Genomic DNA, 20,368 nt, shown 5'->3' with positions numbered 1-20,368 from the left:
ATTATAATAAAATATTTGTTATTAAAATTAAGAAATAAAATTAATTTTTATATGAAGCTCAATCAACTACAAAAGTTAATTTTATTTTTAAGTCAAATTCAAACACTTTAATGGTGTTTGAGTAGTGATGTTTGAGAGTAATATGTAATTATTTGTATATGAATTATTATTTTGATTTGTGTATTAGTATACGTTAATGTTTGTTTATAATTATAATTTAAATATTTTTTTTTGTTGAAATTGTATAATAGTTAAAGTTTATAATACAAAATATGTTTGTTGAAACAAAATTTGAATAAAGAGTGTAAAGGTATAATTCAAATGAAGCAACAAATTAAGGAAGACTATACGCAAATATAAAGAAACATTAATTATGCCAATAAACAAAGTCCACAGATAGATATTAAAGTGAACAAGAATATTCTTATAGAGTAGATGGAACTTTGTATATAAAGATAAGATATATATTTAAATCACTAAATAAATTCAACACTTGAAAATCACGAGATAAACATTTATAGTTGAAAGGAAATTGAATCCTAATTATCAAAGATGATTATGAAAAAAATACACTAACTTGGATACAAAAGCCAAATTTTAAAATTATAATGCTAAAACTTAAAAAAAAAAATATTTTGATATCATTTTAATAAAATTAGGCATACATACACATATAACTTTTAAACAAATGGAGAAGAGGACTGATTTCTATATATTTTAGATATCATTTGGGTTAAGTATGTTTTTAGTCCCTGAACTTTGACCCAAAATTGGAATTCGTCCCTGGTGAAAACTTTGATAAATTTTGGTCCCTAAATTTAAAAAATGAATGAATATAGTCCTTTTAATCCAATTTTGTTAACTTTTTTTTAGGTTTCGAATACATTTTTCAGTAAATATTGAGCCGAGAATGTGTCAAACGACGTAAACAACCATAATATTTACTGAGAAATGCGTTCGAAACCTAAAAAAAAGTTAACAAAATTGGGTTAAAAGGACTATATTCATTCATTTTTAAAGTTTAGGGACCGAAATTTATCAAAGTTTTGACCAGGGACGAATTCCAATTTTAGAACAAAGTTCAGGGACTACAAACATACTTAACCCATATCATTTGTTCAATCGAAATATTATTATATATAAAACCAGGATTTTTTGGGGTATGGTGTAATGCCAGAAAATTTTTGGGGTATAGTTCAATCGAAAATCCCTTTTTATTATTTATTTTCTTCTTCTTATAGTAGAGTTTTTTTTTTTTATACATTTTTCATTGTAAAAAATAATAATAACAAAACAGCATTCAGGAGGAAGACAAGTTTCTTCAGAAAAAGAACAAAAATGGACAAACCAATACGAATATTACATGGAATATTCCATGAACCATTGAAAATCCTGTTGCAAAAGATGCTTAGGCCATAGTCATCAGTCATGCGTGTCCAATTTCAAAAGCTTATTTATTTATTTTATTCAATATTTATTAAAAGTATTACATGTACAATTTATTTCATATTTATTTAATCTTATTTATTGCTATTCAAATCCTAAATCATTTTAGTTAGAAACAAAAAAAAAAACTTGTATGATCTATGAGCTATACTATAGCGTGCATTTCTCCGTCACTAGACACGCCTCTTTCTTCCTTATTAATGTCTTCTTTAATTCACTAGCCATATTTTTTTATCATAATTTACCTTTTGTGTTGCTTACAATTTTCGTTTAGTCTTGTGCAAAAAAAGTTACTGTTTTTATATATTTTTATATTTTGTATTTCATTACAGATGTGATTGGCTTCATGATTCGTGTCTAGATACATTGATGAAAAATGATGAAAAATGATGAAATTTTTTCAATGACGAAAATACGTAAAAATATTTGAAGAACTAAAAGAGAAATAGAAAAATAAATTTTCGTGGAGATTAAATAAAGTTTTAAAAATGACAATATAAAAAAATACATAGATAAAGAATGAAACGTATTTTCATTCATTTTTTTTTTCTTTCTTCTAACAAACAATAGAAATTATCGGTGAATACAATAACACCAAACGTAGCAGAATAATCCAGTAAGATAATTTCACGTTGAAAATTTCAGACAAAACTAATTAAATAAGATTTCGTCGTTTTCTTTTGCATTTTTTTTTCTTCCCACTCTTATTTTCTCATAACGCAACTAATTTTTCTTTGGTTGACATAATTTTTTTAAAATTTTATATAAGGATTAAACAAAAACTGATCGCGTTTGATATTTTAAATAAAAATTCAATGTATGATAATGAAAAATAAAATATTAAAATTATTATTTTCTTAAAGTTCTCTATTCACAGGAAAAAGAACAATGAACAAAGGCTATATAGGCGACTGGTTAGAGGACCACAAATAAGTTAACGTTATGACACGCTGATGTTCAAATACAAAAATATAGGCGGAAAAAGAGGATCGAAACTATGACAACGGCTCGGGTCGGACATAAATAGTGTTTATCCGTGTAATTCGACCTGTTACAAAAAAATTTGTTTGCTATCTGTCCGTTTATTCGTCGGGTATCCGTTTAAAAAATATTTACGGATATTTTAAAACTCGCGGGTACCCGTGGATACTTGATACCCACAAATATTTAAAAAATTTATATTTTATAAATTTTTTAACATAGAATTATAAAAAAAATATATATAAAATTAAATTAAATCTTAATTATAATTAAATTTGACATAATAAAATATACTACTAATTTTAATTTTAATTAAATTTAACTTAATAAAATATAAATTAAATTTTCATTTTCATTTTTTTCGGGTAACGGGTACTCGCGGGTATGGATAGTATGATACCCGTACCCAACCCGTTTATAAGCGGGTATTAAAATACCTACTACTCGCAGGTAATAAATACCCGCTACCCGCGAGTATTAACTATCTGTCGCGAATTTTATCCGCGGATATCCGCGGACAAAGATATTTTTGCCATCCCTAATCGAAACACCGTCCAATTTTGAGGGTTGGGTTGAGTTTACAGAAATGGTATATATCTTATTTAAATTTTTTTTTTCATTCCTACTTAACTGTTTAATTAATTTGTATCTTTATTTTTAAACAAATATTTTAATATTTATATTAAGAAGTGAATCTTAAATCATACTTAATCTTATAAAGTATATGGAACTATCTGTCCAACAAATAATAATTTTTTCGATAACAAATAGGATTAAGAACATGGTTGAGAGGAACAAGTTTTGATATCTTATACCCATTTTTAGAAAGAAAATCCATCTACATTCTCACACTTAAACTTAACGGGTATCAAAATTTTGTCTCATCCTCATCCCTACCGGTTAACGGATATATACTTATACTTGTACTCATATCAACTTAATTTTTATATAAGTTTACTTAATAGATTATGAGTATTTTTATAATTTAAACGGAGACGCTGATATGGCATAGATGAGTATTATGATGGATATGTACATTCTTAGTCTCATACCCAATTGAAAAATTCAAATATTTTTCATATCCAGTCAATTCATGGATTTCTCGTCAAAATGGAAACGAGTTTAGAAAATACTTATAAACGAAATTATTTGTAATCTCTAATAATGAGTGATACAATGAGCTGAAAAAATAACAAATATCGTTACAATAAACTCTTACCCATGACTTTAATCCCATATAAAGAATTAGACTTATAAAGAATTAGACTTTAAACTTAATATATTATTATAAAACTGATATGTAAGATGATGTATGCACTCTCTTGTATATCTTATATATCATAAATTATCCTTATCTTTGATCTTCCACGCCATGATGAAAATTAATATTATAATAAGTTTTAATCTGATATTTATCTTAAAAAAACAAAAACAAAAAAAACAGAGAAGAAAAATTGTAAACCGGTGAGTTCGAGTGGATACAAGAAAATAGAAGGAGACGGATGGCCCAATCCATTGGCCCTTGGATCTTTCGCAAGTAAAACATCATAAAAAATGATAACAGCTACTCTCCAGCTCATATATTTCCATCTTACATTTTTCTTTTACTTTTTTAAAAATTACCAAATTATGTAGAATTTTTCAAGTCACTGTACAGTACTTAGAAACATTTGTTGTCTTATTTAATTTCCATTTTGATATATTGTGCATGATTTAGTCCTGCATAAAAAATATTGATTTTAATATTTGTTTATGTGTGAGGTTAAAATAAAGTTTTTGTAAATGTAAGAACTATGGGAGTTATTTTTTAAAACGAGAAAAATAGTTTATTTTATAGAGTTATTTATTCGAACACAATAGATATTTTTTGAATGGTTAAATATAATTAGATTTGGGCCAACGCAAGAGCCCTATGAAGGATCGTGGACTCTGAACCCAACAACGCTACTACCCCTTTCTTACCCAACACACAATTCATTCATTCTTCCACATTTCATTTCCTCACCAACTAACTGCCACACTGTCATCTATTCTCTGCAACTCAGTCACCATGGCTGCATCTCTAACCACATTCTCCAGGCTCATCTCTTCTACCACCGTCTCTCTCCTCCCTCCCAAAACCCTCTCTTCCAAAATCTCTATTCGCCTTCCCGCTCGCCGCCATGCCAAGCCCCTTAGATTCTCCTCTTCCTCCTCCTCCACCATCACCGCTGCCATCAGCGTCGGCAACAAGCTCCCGGAGGCAACCTTTTCCTACCTTGATTCAGATGGAGAGGTGAAGACGACGACAGTGTCGGAGTTGACGAAGGGGAAGAAGGCGGTGCTGTTCGCGGTGCCGGGCGCGTTCACTCCCACGTGCTCACAGAAGCACGTGCCGGGGTTCGTGGAGAAGTCGGGGGAGCTGAAGGCGAAGGGGGTGGACACCATTGCATGCATTTCGGTGAACGATGCTTTCGTGATGAAGGCTTGGAAGGAGGACCTGAAGGTTAACGACGAGGTGCTCTTGTTGTCCGATGGAAACGGAACGTTCACGAAAGCCATTGGGTGCGAGCTAGATCTCAGCGACAAGCCCGTTGGGTTGGGGGTTAGGTCTAGGCGCTACGCTCTCTTGGCTGAGGATGGGGTTGTGAAGCTCTTCAATTTGGAGGAAGGGGGTGCCTTCACTTTCAGCGGCGCTCAGGACATTCTCGATGTCCTTTGAATTCGGTTCTTGTAATTCTTCTCCGGATTTCGCTTTCTCCTCGCACACGAGTTAGCCTTTTTTTCAATTGGTTTAGGGTTTTGTTAATAACGTCGATGAATTAGATCTCAATGGTGTTATCTCTGCCTGTAATAATAGAACCCTGTGCTGGTGTTGAGCTTTTGTTGCGATTGGTTTTGAGCCTCTTCTTCTTTTATCGTTTTTCTTAAAGAATGAGTAAATTAGAATTTGATTGAAGCGTTCTTGTTGATTCTTCTTGATGCTTTTACGTTTTGGCCTTCCTGGTAGAGTGCAAGCGAAAATAATACTTGATTGGATGCTGTTCTATTGAATAGTTTGGATTTGCTTTCAATGATGGTTAAAGCTTTGACTTGTTTGATGTGCCTCTTGATGGTTAGTAAAGTAGAGGTCATGGCAGCACTGGCTAAGTAACCTCGCATAGTGCAGGTAGCTTCACTTTTTTGTTCAAATCAGATGTACAACTTGGTAAGGTAATCATGGTTTTGAGGTTAAAGTAGACTCATCTTCTCACTTTTGTGTTTATATATACAGTTTTAAGGGGATGCGCATCCAGTTTCATGTACAATAATGAATTGTGGTTGATCCTCAAATTATCTTTATATGCTAATATTTCTTTCTAAAACTCGCATAACACTGTGCAACTAAAATAAATAAAGCTGATCCCCGCTAAGTCTCTTTTAGAGGTAATTGTGTGATTTTCTAAGATAAATAGAAACAAAGTGTCAATAAAAGCAGTCTAGGTATTGCTTCCAATCTGAGTTTTGCCCAGGTTTTAAATTATTAATATGTTACGAGGTAAAAGAATTGCTGTCTTTGGAATGATGTAAATTTGATGGAGGAAAAAAGTGATACTAATGTAAAAGCGGATCCAGAGTTTTTTTCCTTTTCATCGTGTACAAGATAACATAAAATTGACATCTTAAAGGTTCTCAAAATCATGTTACATGAGATTATTTTCATAGTTGGATATACATAAAATTGACTTGAATAAACAGATTATTCAATACAGTTCACCCATAAATCACTCTGCCGGTAATAATGTTTACAAGACAACCCAACCTCCACTGATAAGCACAATCAAAGGCCTTTTAAAGTTAACCTTTGCGGTTAAGCTCCACTTTGATAAACTAATTCAACAATGGAATCAGTCAGCACTACCAACCTCGTGCTAAATTTGTTATGCAGATATTATCCTTAAAAAGTCAAATAATCATTACAAAAAATGTTGAACGCCGTTTCACTACGAAAAGTAGGGTGCTAGGGTATGTGATACACAAGCCTGGAATTATTCTTTCATGCTGAAACTTCTGGCATCTCTGGTCTGTCATACTCGGGAAAGAGTGCGACACCATGCCTCGGTTGTTTGCGCCACAAACTTATTACCGGTTGTTTCTTTGTGGCAAATACTGGTGAAATTTCAGCCTCACAAACAATCACCAACAACGACATCAGCTAGGAGCTGCAGGATCCTTAACCAAGTGATGAAGACCCACGATATTTCTTTCAAGTAGATATTGATGAAAACCTCCCTCAAACATGTCCCTGCACTAAAAAAATACGCTCCACTAAAATTTGAAAGCATATATATGTTGGAGCCAACCCTTTAATCTTCATATAACTTTTAACTAAAAGATTGCGGATATAATTAACAAACACTATATGTTCTAACAAATAAAGAAATATCAAGCATCCGCAATATAATAAGGGTGATGTATCTGACTTGTATAAACAGAAATATTATGTGTCGTTAAAGAACCTGATTGTAACGTGTTAATTAAGTATTTATTCAGTAATTTCTTCTCTCTCTCTATCTCTCTCAAACACATACATACACACTCTCACACTCAATAAACTGTCATTATTTATAGCAAAGCTCAAAAAGAGGCATGATTCATTTTCATGTGTTCAAAGTTTGAAGCAAACTTTTCCAAACGTTCAACTATCAATAACTAAAATCCACGGAGAATTATGTATAAAAAATTAGGATTGGGATTAGTCATGTACCATTTGAGCTTGTATTTAATTTCCTCTTTCTCCGGTATCTAACTTTGTCTCATCGCCAGGGGGTTTAACAATCCCCTCTTAGATGTAATAACAGCAAAAGTGAGTTTTATAATGTAGAGTATCACGTACTTTGTGATATTAGGCACCTGTCCTTTTCCAATCATAATGCATTGAACAACGGGGCAAGGATTTTCCTATTCAGTCTTCTAGTTATTCAGACCTCTGCTACTCAATTCTGAGGATACAATTTGGGCCTCCGGCAGCATTCCCTCCTCCCTCAGTCCGGAAATTAGCAGGGAACAAATGCGAGCATTTAAAAGCAAACCAACGTCAATCATTTCCCTATACCAAAAGTATGCACCATTGAAATCTTTTAAGTCACAATGTCCCTTAACCAGAATGCTATATGTATCAGTCTTTGGAACCAGTCCTTTAGCCTTCATATCATCAACAATATGCTTTATTTCTGAAACCCTTCCGTCTCTAAGATATGCTAGAATCAAGCAATTGTAAGTCACCTTGTCCGAATCAACTCCCTGATCAAGCATCTGTTGGTGCAAAGACACTGCCTTCAGAACATTTCCATCTTCAGCATAACCGTGAATCATTTCATTATATACAAATCGATCGGGAATCAAATCCATTTGTAACATTTCCTGAAACCTTCTCTCCACTTCGGCCATGCCTATCCTCCTGGATGCACAGATCAAAGGATGAAAAGTCCCAATTGTTGGCTTTATGCCTACCATCTTCATCCTATCATACAATTCAATACATTTCTGGGTGTTTAATGACTTGGCATATCCTGAAATCAGGGAATTGTATGTCACTACATTTGGATTACAGCCCTTGCCTGCCATTTGATGAAACATATCCTCAGCTTCCTTCACCCTTCCATTTCTTCCGAGTCCATTTATCATCGTATTGTATGTCACAAGAGTTGCATCTATTCCACCTTGCATCATTTCATTAAAAAATCTGAAAGCATCTTTCAATTTACTTAGTGAGAAACTAGCTTCAATGAGCATATTATATATTTCTGCATTCGGAGAAACGCCACGACCTATCATATCTGCAAGCATAATCTCAGCATCAAGAAGCTTACGATCTTTGCAAAGACTATTTATTAGAGAACCATAGCTGATGACATTAGGCTTTATCCCAGCCTTCTCCATTTCCTCGAGAATCTCGAAAGACCTGACAAAATTGCCCCTCTGACCATAACCATGAATCAACGAGTTATAAGTCTCCACGGTGGGGGAAACATCCTTCTCTATCATCCTCTTAACCCATGTCTCTGCTTGGTCCACCTCCCCAGTTTCGCAGAACTTGCTAATGAGGGTATTAAAAGTGATGCGGTTAGGCTGCATCCCTCGCTCCTCCATTTGTTCAATTGTCAGCGTAGCTTTCTTCATGTCACCCTCTTGACAATATGCGTTCACAAGTATGTTATATGAAATGTTACTTGGAGTAACTCCATTATGCACTAGTTTGTTCAGAACCTCTTCAGCCTTTTCAATCCTTCCAACCCTGCAAAGTCCATTCAACAAAATACAATAAGTTCGCTCATCAATCCTTATTTCTTTTCCATCAAATAAACCATGATCACCTGCGCCATTCGAAGGACCATCAAACACAACACTCAAAAACCCACAAGGCAAAAAACCACAGCGCTCCATCTCTAACAACACCTCCCTCGCATCTTCCACCCGCCCGGAGCCACAAAGGCCATTTAACAAGCAATTATACGTGACGAGATTACGCTCCACATTCAGTTCCTTCATCCTCTCCTTGAAGCCAAAAGCTTCCTCTAACTCACCCACCTTACAGTATCCATCAATGAGCGTGTTATAAGTAACAGTAGTCGGAACCATATTTCTCTGAATCATTTCATCGAACAGTTTCCGAGCATCCTTGATCCTTCTCACTTTACACAACCCACCCAAGATCAAGTTATAAGTAAAAACGTAAGGACCCAGTCCTTCCTTTTCCATGGAACTCACTAGCGCAAAACCCTTGTCGAGGTCCTTCAACATCACCGCCGCCTCAACAGCTTTCCCGTAAGTAACAAAATCGGGCCGAATACCAGAATCCACAACGTCGGCGAAGACAGAAAGGGTTTTCTCGAAATGCCTGGAAGCCACCAGGGCTCGGAGCAAACGATTGACGGAATGCGTGGAGGGGAGAAATCCATCTTTTCGCATGGAAAAGTACAAGTCGGTGGCTTCGTCGAGCATTTTGGAAACGGAGCAGAGCCATAAGAGCGTGTCCGAAAAGACGGGTTTGGAGACGTGGGCGTGGAGTTCGGAGAGAGAGGAGAATGTGGTTTTAGAGAGAAAAAGGGATTTGAGGAACCTTCGTGCGGTGATTGTGCGACCGCGGTTGAGTAAAGCTTCGAGTTTTTGAACCTTTTGAAGGCGACGCTGGTATTCTGAGTCGGATTCGCAGAGTGTGAGTGACTCGGAGCAGAAGAAGGAATTGAATTTGTTGAAGTGCGAATTGGGAAGAATGCGAAGAGCAGAACGAGTTCCAAAAACCATCATATGGCGCGCAAAAACCACTCTTCTCAATGCTTCACGTTGCTGCTGGAATTGTTCATATCTCAAATAACTCTTCTTATTGTTGGTGGGCTCTACTCTTGGCCCAATTTATATCCATAACCCAGTCACCCATCACGCTCTTACAATTTCTTCCTGCACCCCAATATTTGCTTTCTGCACTCTCATACCGAAAGGGTTTAAAGTATCATTTTCCTTATAAAATTTACATTATATCATGCTGAAACTATACTTTTGTCGCTAGATCTTTTGATTATATATTCCAAAATTCAAATATATTAATTTTAAACATTTTAGATTATACAATTTAGAATATAGATTTGCATTACATACATACAGATTGTCTAATCCAATATAAATTTAAAAAAACTTATTCCGTATTATACAACAAGTTAAAGAATAAGAAACCACTTTGTGTTTCTTATGAAATATTTTAAAAGTCTTTTAAATCTTTTAGATATTAAAATATTACAACAAGTTAACTTAGGTCCTTATTATAGCTTGCCTTCGGTTATTTAAGTAGTACGATTTTCTCCCAAATTAACTATTTTTTTTATATGAATATGAACAGTAATTCGACTAGGGAAAAGAGAGTGAAATTGGGCATTATAGATGGTGTTTATTAACTTCATATTTTTAGATAACATTTACACAAAAAAGGAAATCATAAAAGTGAATTTATTCAATTTAATTTGTTTTCAATTGGTTCGGAATATATTTGATATTGTATTGAAACCAATTAATGTTTGGACCGAAAGACTTTGATATTAAATTAATGTAATCCAGCAAACATTCTTATTTGTAAATGAAGAAGCAACTTTTACCACTTAAAACTTAACATAGTTGACAAAAAATTTGGTCTCTTTATGTGATTTTTAGTAGAATGTATAGTAAGACATCATTTGAAAAGTTAAATGTGATACTTGGTAATTATCTGGAAAAGTAGGAAGTGAAATAACAAGACCATTTCTGGAGCAAAGAAATCCATAATAAGAAATAAGGAAAATGATAACAAGAAACAAAATAAGTAACTACTTTTGCTTTTTAAGCAAGTGGTGATGTGAAGTTTCTACCCTAAAAAATACCCCAAACATGACAGTAGAACTAAATAGCAGTATCAGATAAAATGAGAAAACATAATAGAAACCAATTTTGGACAAGAGAATGAGGCAACAAACGTACCAAGATCTTGAGATAAAAACGAAAACTAAAATCGTGTTATAATTTAGGTAAAAAAAACATAATTAACCCTTATTTCATTTCATGTCCTTTTTCCCTTAAATCAATTCATCATTTAAACGAAGCCAATTCAATTATTAACTTTCTTTGGTACAGCGTTAACATTTTTGTTTATATTGGAAATACAAAATGGAAGTCTTTATCCCATTTCTTGAAGTTGTTTATTTCTTCAAACAAATACAATGTAAAGAAAGGTTAAAAATAGAAAGAAAAACTACAAAATCTTATAAACAATCCATCCAATCAAAGATGTTTGCTCCTGAGGAATGCCACATGATTGCTGCTTTCTTGTTCTGTATGCTTCCCTTTTAAGTGAAGAACTTCCGTAATTTCCTTATATATATCTTTGCAGTATATTCACAAGAAAACTAACTCTTTAGAGTCACCGACTCTGATTATGCAACAACACCTTAAAGAATGACCACCCTTTCTTTTACACTAACAAGCTCGTAATTTGCCAGAACCATGGTGAAAACAGTATAATACACTTTGATATGAAGAAGCCGAATGAAGAAATGCCAAGCCCTTCTAGGACTGGGGAACAATGGTGCCAACATATCCAAATGCCATAATGAAGAAGGCAAGAGATTGGATAAAGAGGAAGATGAAGAAGTGGTTTTTCCCGAACATAACATCATAGCACCCACAAAAGAAGAGGTAGAATGCGACACCAAGTTCTAACAAGTGAATCCTAATCATATTTCAACACAAAAACAACATAGTAAGCAACTCGATATCATACAACATTAAGTTATCAAACACGTGAAGAAAAAATACTCATTCATGCATACCTGTCTCCAATCTTGAATCGAGGCTTTTTAGGTGCTTTACCTCCTGCTTTAGCCTTCAAAGCATCACCTAGTTTTTCTGTGACAACCCATTCGTTCACTCGACTAGCCTCTAGTAGACCAATAATCGTTGCCTTGGTTCTATGCAGGGACATAACATTCTCAAAGAGAATCCAGAACACCAGCAAATGGAGTGACCTGAAACACAGAAAACACAAGCAATAAAGTCAACAATGTTTACTTGAAAAACAAGTTTCTTTCTTTTAAACTCTGTTGAGCATAGAGCTAAACTTGGGAGAAATCAAAACCTTGGAGTTCCAACTGCGTTTAGAATAGTGATAACAGAAGGGATATAGACAGCTCCCCACTTTGGGACCACAACCTCAGGCACCAAAACTGTTGCAGGCAACACAATGCAGTAGAACACAAAGGTGTTGATGTGTGCTACGACCTTCCGAACAAAGAAGAAGCTGTATATCACGTGTATTTTCTTCCACAATGACACTTTCTGCAATGCACATACATATGAATTTGGAAGTAGTCAACAAATGTTGTCCTGTTTCTGCATATTCATGATTATTCAAGCAAACAAAACAAACTAACCTTGTTGTTTATGATCTCCAAGACCATTTTTCTAAAAAGATTGGCTGGACCACAAGACCAACGGTGCTGCTGGTAACGGTAGGCCTTGAGAGTGCTTGGCAATTCATTTTTAACCTGTCAGAATAAAATTGACATCACATCACATACACAGCATAAACATGAACTGAAGTAGAAGTTAATCATCACTAAAACATGAATTCTCACAACACAACCATGATGTTTTGTATGTTTAAAATGGATTTAACTGTTCTTAAGTTTGGAGTAACCGAACCTTCAAGTCAGACAAGTATAAGAATTTCCATCCTTTGAGACTGGCTCGCACAGCCAAGTCCATATCTTCCACTGTGGTCCTATCCTTCCATCCACCAGCCTCATTCAATGCAGATATTCTCCACACTCCCGCAGTCCCTAATGCATTTTTAAAGAGTACAAAAAAATTGACTAAACCTTCCTGCTACATGAAAACAAGACCTAGCTTCCACTATTGCACAAAAGTCCCTGTTGTCTTTTTGTTTCTTAGGAAAAAAATGGACAGATATAAAGGTGAAAAATTTTGGCATCATATTACCGTTGAATCCAAAGAAGGCGTAAGTGGAAGACCCCACTTCTTGTTCCACAGTAAAATGGTAATCCAATGACATCTCTTGCATTCTGGTCATCAAACATTCATCGGAATTCACTGGAATCACAGAATAAAATATACATAAATAAATAAATTGCTCCCTTAGCTGGCATGAAATTTGCAGTGGCATTATGTAAATAAATTGATTTTGCAGGAGTTAAAAAGAGATCCAGTTGTCGGTTAGTAGAGATAGACAGTGACTACGAAATAAGGTCCACCATTAAATTTGCACATGCAACTGCCGGAAGGAGCAGAAGACAAGTAAGGGGAAAAAATGGAAGATGAAGTAGCACAATAAGAACAATGATGACAACAACAACCACAATAATATCACAAACGGTGTTGTTTCTCGCAAGACAGAAATGCCCTTTCAACTATACATATACATGCAGTGCAGCTTTCAAGTATTGCCCTCCTATCTGGTAGCAGAAATCAGCAATAATAATATTTGGACCCCTCGAATATTCAATTTACTAGCTAAAAACAAAATAATCACCGCAGAAAAAGAAAAAAATCGGTACTGTTCACACCCGAAACTACTCTTTATGTCACTGGAGTATGGTATGGCCCTTCACCAGTTCACATTTTAGAATTTATAGCATTCACCTGTAGAGCACACATCTTTCTAAAACATTATCATCTTCTTTTTGTTTTATTTTCTATCAGTATTATAAGATCACATGCATTTTTTTATATTTCTAAAAACAAAAATGTACTTTTGGTTAATCATATATGGGTGGTTTAATCGAGTCTTTGTAAGCATTGTTGTTTCATGAAAATTATATACAGCATGTTGCAGAATACACGCATGTATAGGGCAAGTAAAACTAAGTACATGAAGAAAAAGATGTCAAATACTAACTTTTGAGACTCGGATAAGTGAAATTTGGTGTTTGTTTCAACATTCTATTTTGACCTTCTTAGTTACTTACTAATCCAGTCAAAGATCTATTTTACCTCTAAATTTAAATTACCCTTTTCCGCATTAAGCAGTGGTCCAACGTTTTATCAGACTTTTCGGCCACACAATGACACAACCAAACCCTATTCAGCCATAAATGAATTCATTAGCCAGGACAATATATACGTGACAACCATTATTATATCATGGTTAATCATCTAACAGTTCATAGATGACTTTTCATGACAGACTGTCCCAAAAAATAATGTAAAGTTTAGAGGTTTACCAATCTGCCATTCCCACCTTTTTCCACAACACGGGACAAAACTCAAAAGAAATCAAAGCCACGGAAAATGCAACTAAAAGAAAGAAAAAGAAAAAGGAAAGGAGAAGGAACACTTGCTCCCTGTAGTCTGCATTATAGTTTTTGGAGGCGAGTAGAAACAGTGAGCCCCACAGACACAAAGAAGTGAAAAAAACGATAGGAAAAGGAATACGTGGCTTAAATCAAAGGCAACCACGAAAGTTGAAGCATTTGTACACGGTCGTTCAACCACAAAATGGGACCTACCTCACCCCAACCAAACGAACAAACTAGTTCTTGAAAACAAGTTCAAAACAAAAAACCCACCGACAGTTTTTAAGAGCAAGTTCTGATTTTAGGATTCGCTGTCTAATCTAAGATACTAGTCTAGATTAATGCAACTAAAGCCGCCATCAAGGAAACCAGAAACCTAAATTAAGCAAGGGTTGTTGTCCCTGTGATCGCTGATGTTGAATGTTAGGAGTTAATTAAGAAAGACTCAACTCAACATTAAAACAAAATTAATAGATTACCAAATTTCCACCGCGCTTGAATGAGGGCTAGTTCGGGATTGTGCACTAAGAATGGGACGGTGCGCCACAAGAAATCAGGCTCTGGTTGAAAATCAGCGTCAAAGATTGCAACACAGTCACATTGTTTCACGTAGCTACGCTTCATGCCTTCTTTGAGAGCCCCTGCTTTGTACCCATTCCTGTTGTCTCTAACCTCGTACTTTATGTTCACCCCTTTGCTTGCCCATCTTTGACATTCAAGCTGCACCATTTCCTGCGTTTGTCAAGTCACCACAAATGTTTCAGAATGCCGCAAAGAACAATCACATCATTTGAGTATGTCCAATCCAGGCTTTGTACGTTCCCGGGATAGTACATCATTCACATGGAATGGAACTAACACCGGTAACTAACCATGATGAGTTTTAATGCGCTAACCTTGATTGTTGGGTCAGTGGAGTCATCAAGGATTTGTATGATGATCCTATCCGAAGGCCAAGAAAGCCCACACGCAGCTCCAATTGAGAGCTGATAAACCTGCATTTAGAACCAAGGAAAATTAACTAAGATCGAGGCTAAAAAGTCAAAAGTTTTGCACTTGATAACAAGTGTTAAAAGTGGTGAAAAAAAGAGGTAAGTACTGTGTAGTATGCACCTCTCTTTCGTTGTACATGGGGACTTGAACGAGAACCATTGGGTAAGAAGAGTTTCCCAACTCTATGTCGTCCTTCATTGGCTCCCATTTGTAACGTTTCTCGGGCTTTCTCCCGAACAACTTCACCAGAGTTATGACAACGCCCATGTAGACCCTCTCAATGAACATCATCACCGACATGATCAGGCACAGAAACACTGCTAGTCTCAGCAACGGGACAATCAATGGCGCTTTGATTTGATTCCAAACCAATGCAAGCTGTGTGGTGAGGTCATCTTTGGCCCCTTGGAACGCGTCAGGGATAATGGTACTGGAAGGAAAACGATCCATTGGAACCGTTTTGATGTCAGAAGAAGAAAAGAGAGTGATGAGTAATGGGAAGCAAAGCTAGGCCAAGCTCAGGGTGTGAGTGGTAGATCCAAAAGGGCTTAAAAGAATCACTTCAATGGAATATTTTTCTTTTGGTGATTGTTGTTTTGCTTCTTGGCCACGCAAAACAAAGGAAGCAGAGCTGGAATGTCAGTCACTCTAGCACAAACACTCCACACAAAGAAAGCTAGAGATAAAAGGATAACATGCCAGATCTCAAAACACTTTTTTTTTTTTTCTTTCCTTTTTGCTTTTAACAAGCTCTATGTACCAATGAGTGATTCTCCTGAAATGGGAGGCCACAAGAGTTGTGAAAAATCCTGTTTTGCTTCGGCAATCAAACCAGGAGAGAAGTAGAACACCGCATGTACGAAATGCAGAATCAGAGAAGAAATAGAAGGTGAAAGAAAAAGAAGAAAAGCAAGTAAAAAAACAGAAAAAAGACAGAAAATGGAGAAAGAAGAACTAAGGAAGGAGAATGGGAGAGAATGTTTTTATTTTTGTTTTTAGAGGTTCTCTTCTCTTCTTTGTGTGGGTGCTTTGATTCTCTCTCTTGAATGGGTTTTTATAACGTTTAGTGTTAAGGCTGAGTGTTAGTAGTAAGTTGTGGAGGCAGAAGAAGGAGTGCGTGGCTTATATATAAAATAAGCAACACCTTGGCAAGGTAGGGTGGTAATATCAAAATACAAAGATTATGGAAATCACACGAGTTTACAACGTTATAATCATTTGCCTTAATTTTCCCGGCACATGACATTTCATTCTCTTTATTTCTTTAGTCACTATTTCAACTAATACCATTCGGAGCCCCGTCCTTGCACATGAGCATTTTTTTTTTTTGTCTTTATATTTTAAATATTTTAAATTTCTATTTAAATACAATAACAACTATATTGTTATGATATGTTGAGAATGATTTTTTATACCATGATTATATTCAAGAATATATTTTTAATATTATATAAAAAAATTCCTAAATTTATTCTTTTAAAATGTTGGATTGAGAATAGTTGTTTCCTTATGTAATTTGAACTTATATTTCACTATCGTTAACTTTTTTCGATATATTCTTCTCCAAAATGAAGGAATTTGTATTTGAATATATGTTAAACGGTAATTATAATTTAAACTTGTGCTTTTTTTAAGTACACTACATAATTCTATATCTAAAATATAATTATATTAAATTTGAAAAATACAGGGTTATATATTTGACATTTTAATATTGCAATACATTACATTTTTAGATATTGTCATATAAATTTCATGGTAAGTAATTAGGTTGTATATTTTATTTCACAACTACATTCTTATTGAATATAAACACTTAAAACTAAAGTTTGTAACAGGATTGTATTTTTCACATAGCTCACTCTTTAGATGCTAATTTACCTTTAAAGTAATATTTTTAGGAAAGAACGCTTCCTAGTTTTTATCAGGTTTTTCACAGAATATTCTCCTGCAAAAGTGAGAATATAATTTCTAAATTAAAATGGAAAATTTACTAAAAATGTCACATTACTCTATCAAATAATTTTATGAAGCTAACAAATCAGATATTTTAGTAAAAATCACATTTTTTATAAAAGTTATATAAATATACTTTATGAATAATTCCATCAAGCATAATTTTTCTTCGGTATAATATCAAGAAAATTAAATATGTGCATTGCAATTATAATATTTTCATTTTTTTTGTAAATTCTATTACGCTAACTTCCAATCTCGCGTTATTAAATAAGATAGAGGTACAGTTGACTATTATTGAATACACATAACTGCAACTTAAATAAAAAGTAAAAAATAATTACGTTAATTTAAATGAGAACATCTGTATCTAACTGAAATAAAAAAGATTTGTTACTATAAAATGACTAAATAAATAACCAGTCCATTTAATATTTAAAAAAAATATTTAGAAGAATATTTTTATTACTATGCCATACACATAGCAATCAATGATGTATATGATACTATCTCTGTCCTGTAATCATGTGACAACCTTAAAATATAACTAGTTTGTTTATGTTTTATGTTTTGGTTTTGAATGAAGTATAAAATTGTATATTTTATCCATCTCAATTAAAGTAATAGAAATTAATATTATTTAAAATTTTAAATACAATATTCCTATTGTTTTTATATGTACGAAAAATTTATTAATCTGCACTCTTTAGAGAACGAAGAAAAAGGTATTATTTTCCTTTAGTTTTTAAATTGGTGTTTCATTCCTCTAATTTTTAAAAATATATGATTATAATTATTTCTATACTTAAATTTATCATTTAACCACAGTTTTTAATCCTTCTATGAGAAAATACTAAATTTACATATATGTATTTTTAAAATCTTGAAGGACGAAATTATTGATTTGAATAAACAAAACCCAAAATCAAGTTTATTTTTTATTTTTATTTTTTAAATCATGGATAAAAAGCCTATTTCCCATAAAACAAAAGTAGTGGTTTCAAATATAACAATGAGTTATGATAACAAATGACACCATAAAGGTCGTAATGTTGCCTTCCATACCTATTAAACATGGATTTAGAAGTCACTTTGTAATAAAAATTTAATTAGTTAAAATCATTAAACAATAAAAAATTAAAATGACATTATTATGGATAAAAGTGTGAGGCAACAGCCTAAGAAAATTATAATTATATTAGATTTAATTTTGATATAGTATTGACAACAAAGTTATATATAATGTACTGTTATTAATAATGCTTTGTCATGCTATTAAAAAGTTAATAATTATTTCTAAAACTAACTTAATAAAACAAAATAATTAAAATTATGAAATCGGAAATATGAAATAAAAAAAGGGTAATTGGAGTATAACATTATTAATCTTATGTTATCAACCTAAATGTCATTAAAAGTTACGTAAACAACTTATAAAGAGTCTATGACAACAGCAAGAATGTAAAATTAAACTCATGTAAACAACTTAGAAATCGTTATCCATGTAATTAGAATATTTAATACTAAATGAAGAATTGAGATTAAAATATAAAAAATAAATCAAATTATAGTCAATAAAATTATCAGTTTTATTTTTTTTAAGTGATGTTAGATATTATTTTGTACTAGACATCTTTGGCAGATGTCTATGTCTTGAGGGGGCTATGGCTCATATATATAAAATTTATTTTAGTTTAATGTATTTTATACACTTGGTATATTTTCAAATTTTATATATATCATTCTTCGTCTTTGTAAAATATTTTTAAAATTCTGTCACTGATCTTAAGTACAACAATATATAATAATTATTTGTTATTATATAAAAATAATAATAATAATAATGGAAATTAAACCAAACTCATGCACAAAACATACATAATAAACTTTTTTTCGAAAAAGTCAATCAATTACACATAAGAAAAAACTTTATATGTCTTTAAGTATTTTCTTTATTTACTAACATGAAAATATTACGGTGATGATATTATATGTTGTGTGTGAATGCTAAGTGTCTATGAGTGTGTTTTGAAAATGTGTGATAAATATACTATTGCATGTTAATGTATATTACTGACAATAATAATATAAATTATTGATGCGATGTATATATACGTGTGTATGAGAGAGATAATATATATATATATATATATATATATATATATATATATATATATATATATATATATATATATATATATATATATATATAATATATAAAGAGCATTTCTTCTTTTGTTTTTATATTTCAAAATTCTAATTTTATCCTTTAAAATGTAATTATTTATTAAATTTTTTAAGATTGATTGTTATTTTTATAAGTTTTTTATAAAATCGTCTATCTCTATTTCTTCTCTCTTATTCTATTTATCAATCGTTATTCTCTCATCTTTTCTTATATATTTTATTTTATATTTTATAAATATAATTTTATTTTATATATTAACTTAAAAACAGTATATATTCCATTTTAATATTTTTTACATCATGTATATGCAAAAAATGTGTACACACATGGTCGCGCATATGTTTATGCTAATTATATATATAAGTGAAATTATTAGAATTAGTGTCAAATTAATATGGGTTTAGTAAATTAATATAATTTGCTTAATATTAGACATTCATAACGGATTAGCCAACTTTAAATTAATGCTAATTATGATATTTATATATAAAATAACTTGAGACGTGTCTTTTTTTTTTTTAAATCCACAAATTGATTGAGAGAGAAATGGGGTGCCCTAAAACTAGAAAGTGTTTTTGTTTCTTTTATTAGGAGAAAGTGTTTTTGTTGCGACGGTGTAATGGCAGAAGAAGGTTCGTGGTGTCTCTTTCGTGCCCTTAAATCTCCACCAACCAAACTCATCTCTTTATGGTCAGCGCCATCATCTTCCTTCTCTCCTTCATTCTCTTTTTTTTTTTTTTTTTCTTTTCTTTCATAACAACCTCTTTACTTCTATTTTCCCTTAATATAATCATGCACTATATTCAACACCCTTCAATTTGCAACTATTTTATCTGCCACCACGTGTGAAATTTGGAACTATTTAATCCGGTGCCAAGGAAAAACAAACACAAATGATCTGTTCTGAGCCAATTTATTATGGGAAAGTTACCATTATAAACTATATCTTTTATATTTCAAATTAAAACAAAGTGAAATTTTATTTTATATTCTATATTCTAATTGCAAA

The 20,368-nt window shown here is 32.7% G+C and overlaps 3 protein-coding genes across 4 annotated transcripts; 1 reads left to right on the top strand and 2 right to left on the bottom strand.

Annotated features, from left to right (window-relative positions):
* The first annotated feature begins 4,354 nt into the window (after window positions 1-4,354).
* Window positions 4,355-5,365, top strand: LOC114180558 (peroxiredoxin-2E, chloroplastic). Its single transcript, XM_028066892.1, has one exon. The coding sequence runs from the start codon at window positions 4,478-4,480 to the stop codon at window positions 5,126-5,128; it is 651 nt and encodes a 216-aa protein (XP_027922693.1). The 5' UTR covers window positions 4,355-4,477; the 3' UTR covers window positions 5,129-5,365.
* A 678-nt stretch (window positions 5,366-6,043) lies between these two features.
* Window positions 6,044-9,723, bottom strand: LOC114185435 (pentatricopeptide repeat-containing protein At5g12100, mitochondrial). 2 transcript variants are annotated; one of them, XM_028073190.1, is made up of 2 exons: window positions 7,154-9,723; window positions 6,044-6,696 (listed from the first exon to the last, which is right to left on the bottom strand). In XM_028073190.1, exon 1 carries the CDS (start codon window positions 9,694-9,696, stop codon window positions 7,360-7,362), a length of 2,337 nt encoding a protein of 778 aa, XP_027928991.1. In that variant the 5' UTR covers window positions 9,697-9,723; the 3' UTR covers window positions 6,044-6,696; window positions 7,154-7,359. The 2 variants fall into 2 exon arrangements, with proteins under 2 accessions (XP_027928991.1, XP_027929063.1); XM_028073262.1 differs by having other exon boundaries at window positions 6,044-6,691.
* Window positions 9,724-11,004: 1,281 nt separating this feature from the next.
* LOC114165108 (glucomannan 4-beta-mannosyltransferase 9-like) lies at window positions 11,005-16,311 on the bottom strand. The gene is made up of 9 exons (XM_028049768.1): window positions 15,336-16,311; window positions 15,119-15,217; window positions 14,702-14,954; window positions 12,910-13,020; window positions 12,613-12,749; window positions 12,342-12,455; window positions 12,047-12,246; window positions 11,742-11,936; window positions 11,005-11,641 (listed from the first exon to the last, which is right to left on the bottom strand). The coding sequence occupies exons 1-9, from the start codon at window positions 15,663-15,665 to the stop codon at window positions 11,479-11,481; spliced, it is 1,602 nt and encodes a 533-aa protein (XP_027905569.1). The 5' UTR covers window positions 15,666-16,311; the 3' UTR covers window positions 11,005-11,478.
* Between the last annotated feature and the right edge of the window lie 4,057 nt (window positions 16,312-20,368).

The sequence above is a fragment of the Vigna unguiculata genome, chromosome 1 (assembly GCF_004118075.2).
Source record: "Vigna unguiculata cultivar IT97K-499-35 chromosome 1, ASM411807v1, whole genome shotgun sequence".
Classification (NCBI taxonomy): domain Eukaryota; kingdom Viridiplantae; phylum Streptophyta; class Magnoliopsida; order Fabales; family Fabaceae; genus Vigna; species Vigna unguiculata.
This window is presented reverse-complemented; position numbering and strand designations above follow the sequence as displayed.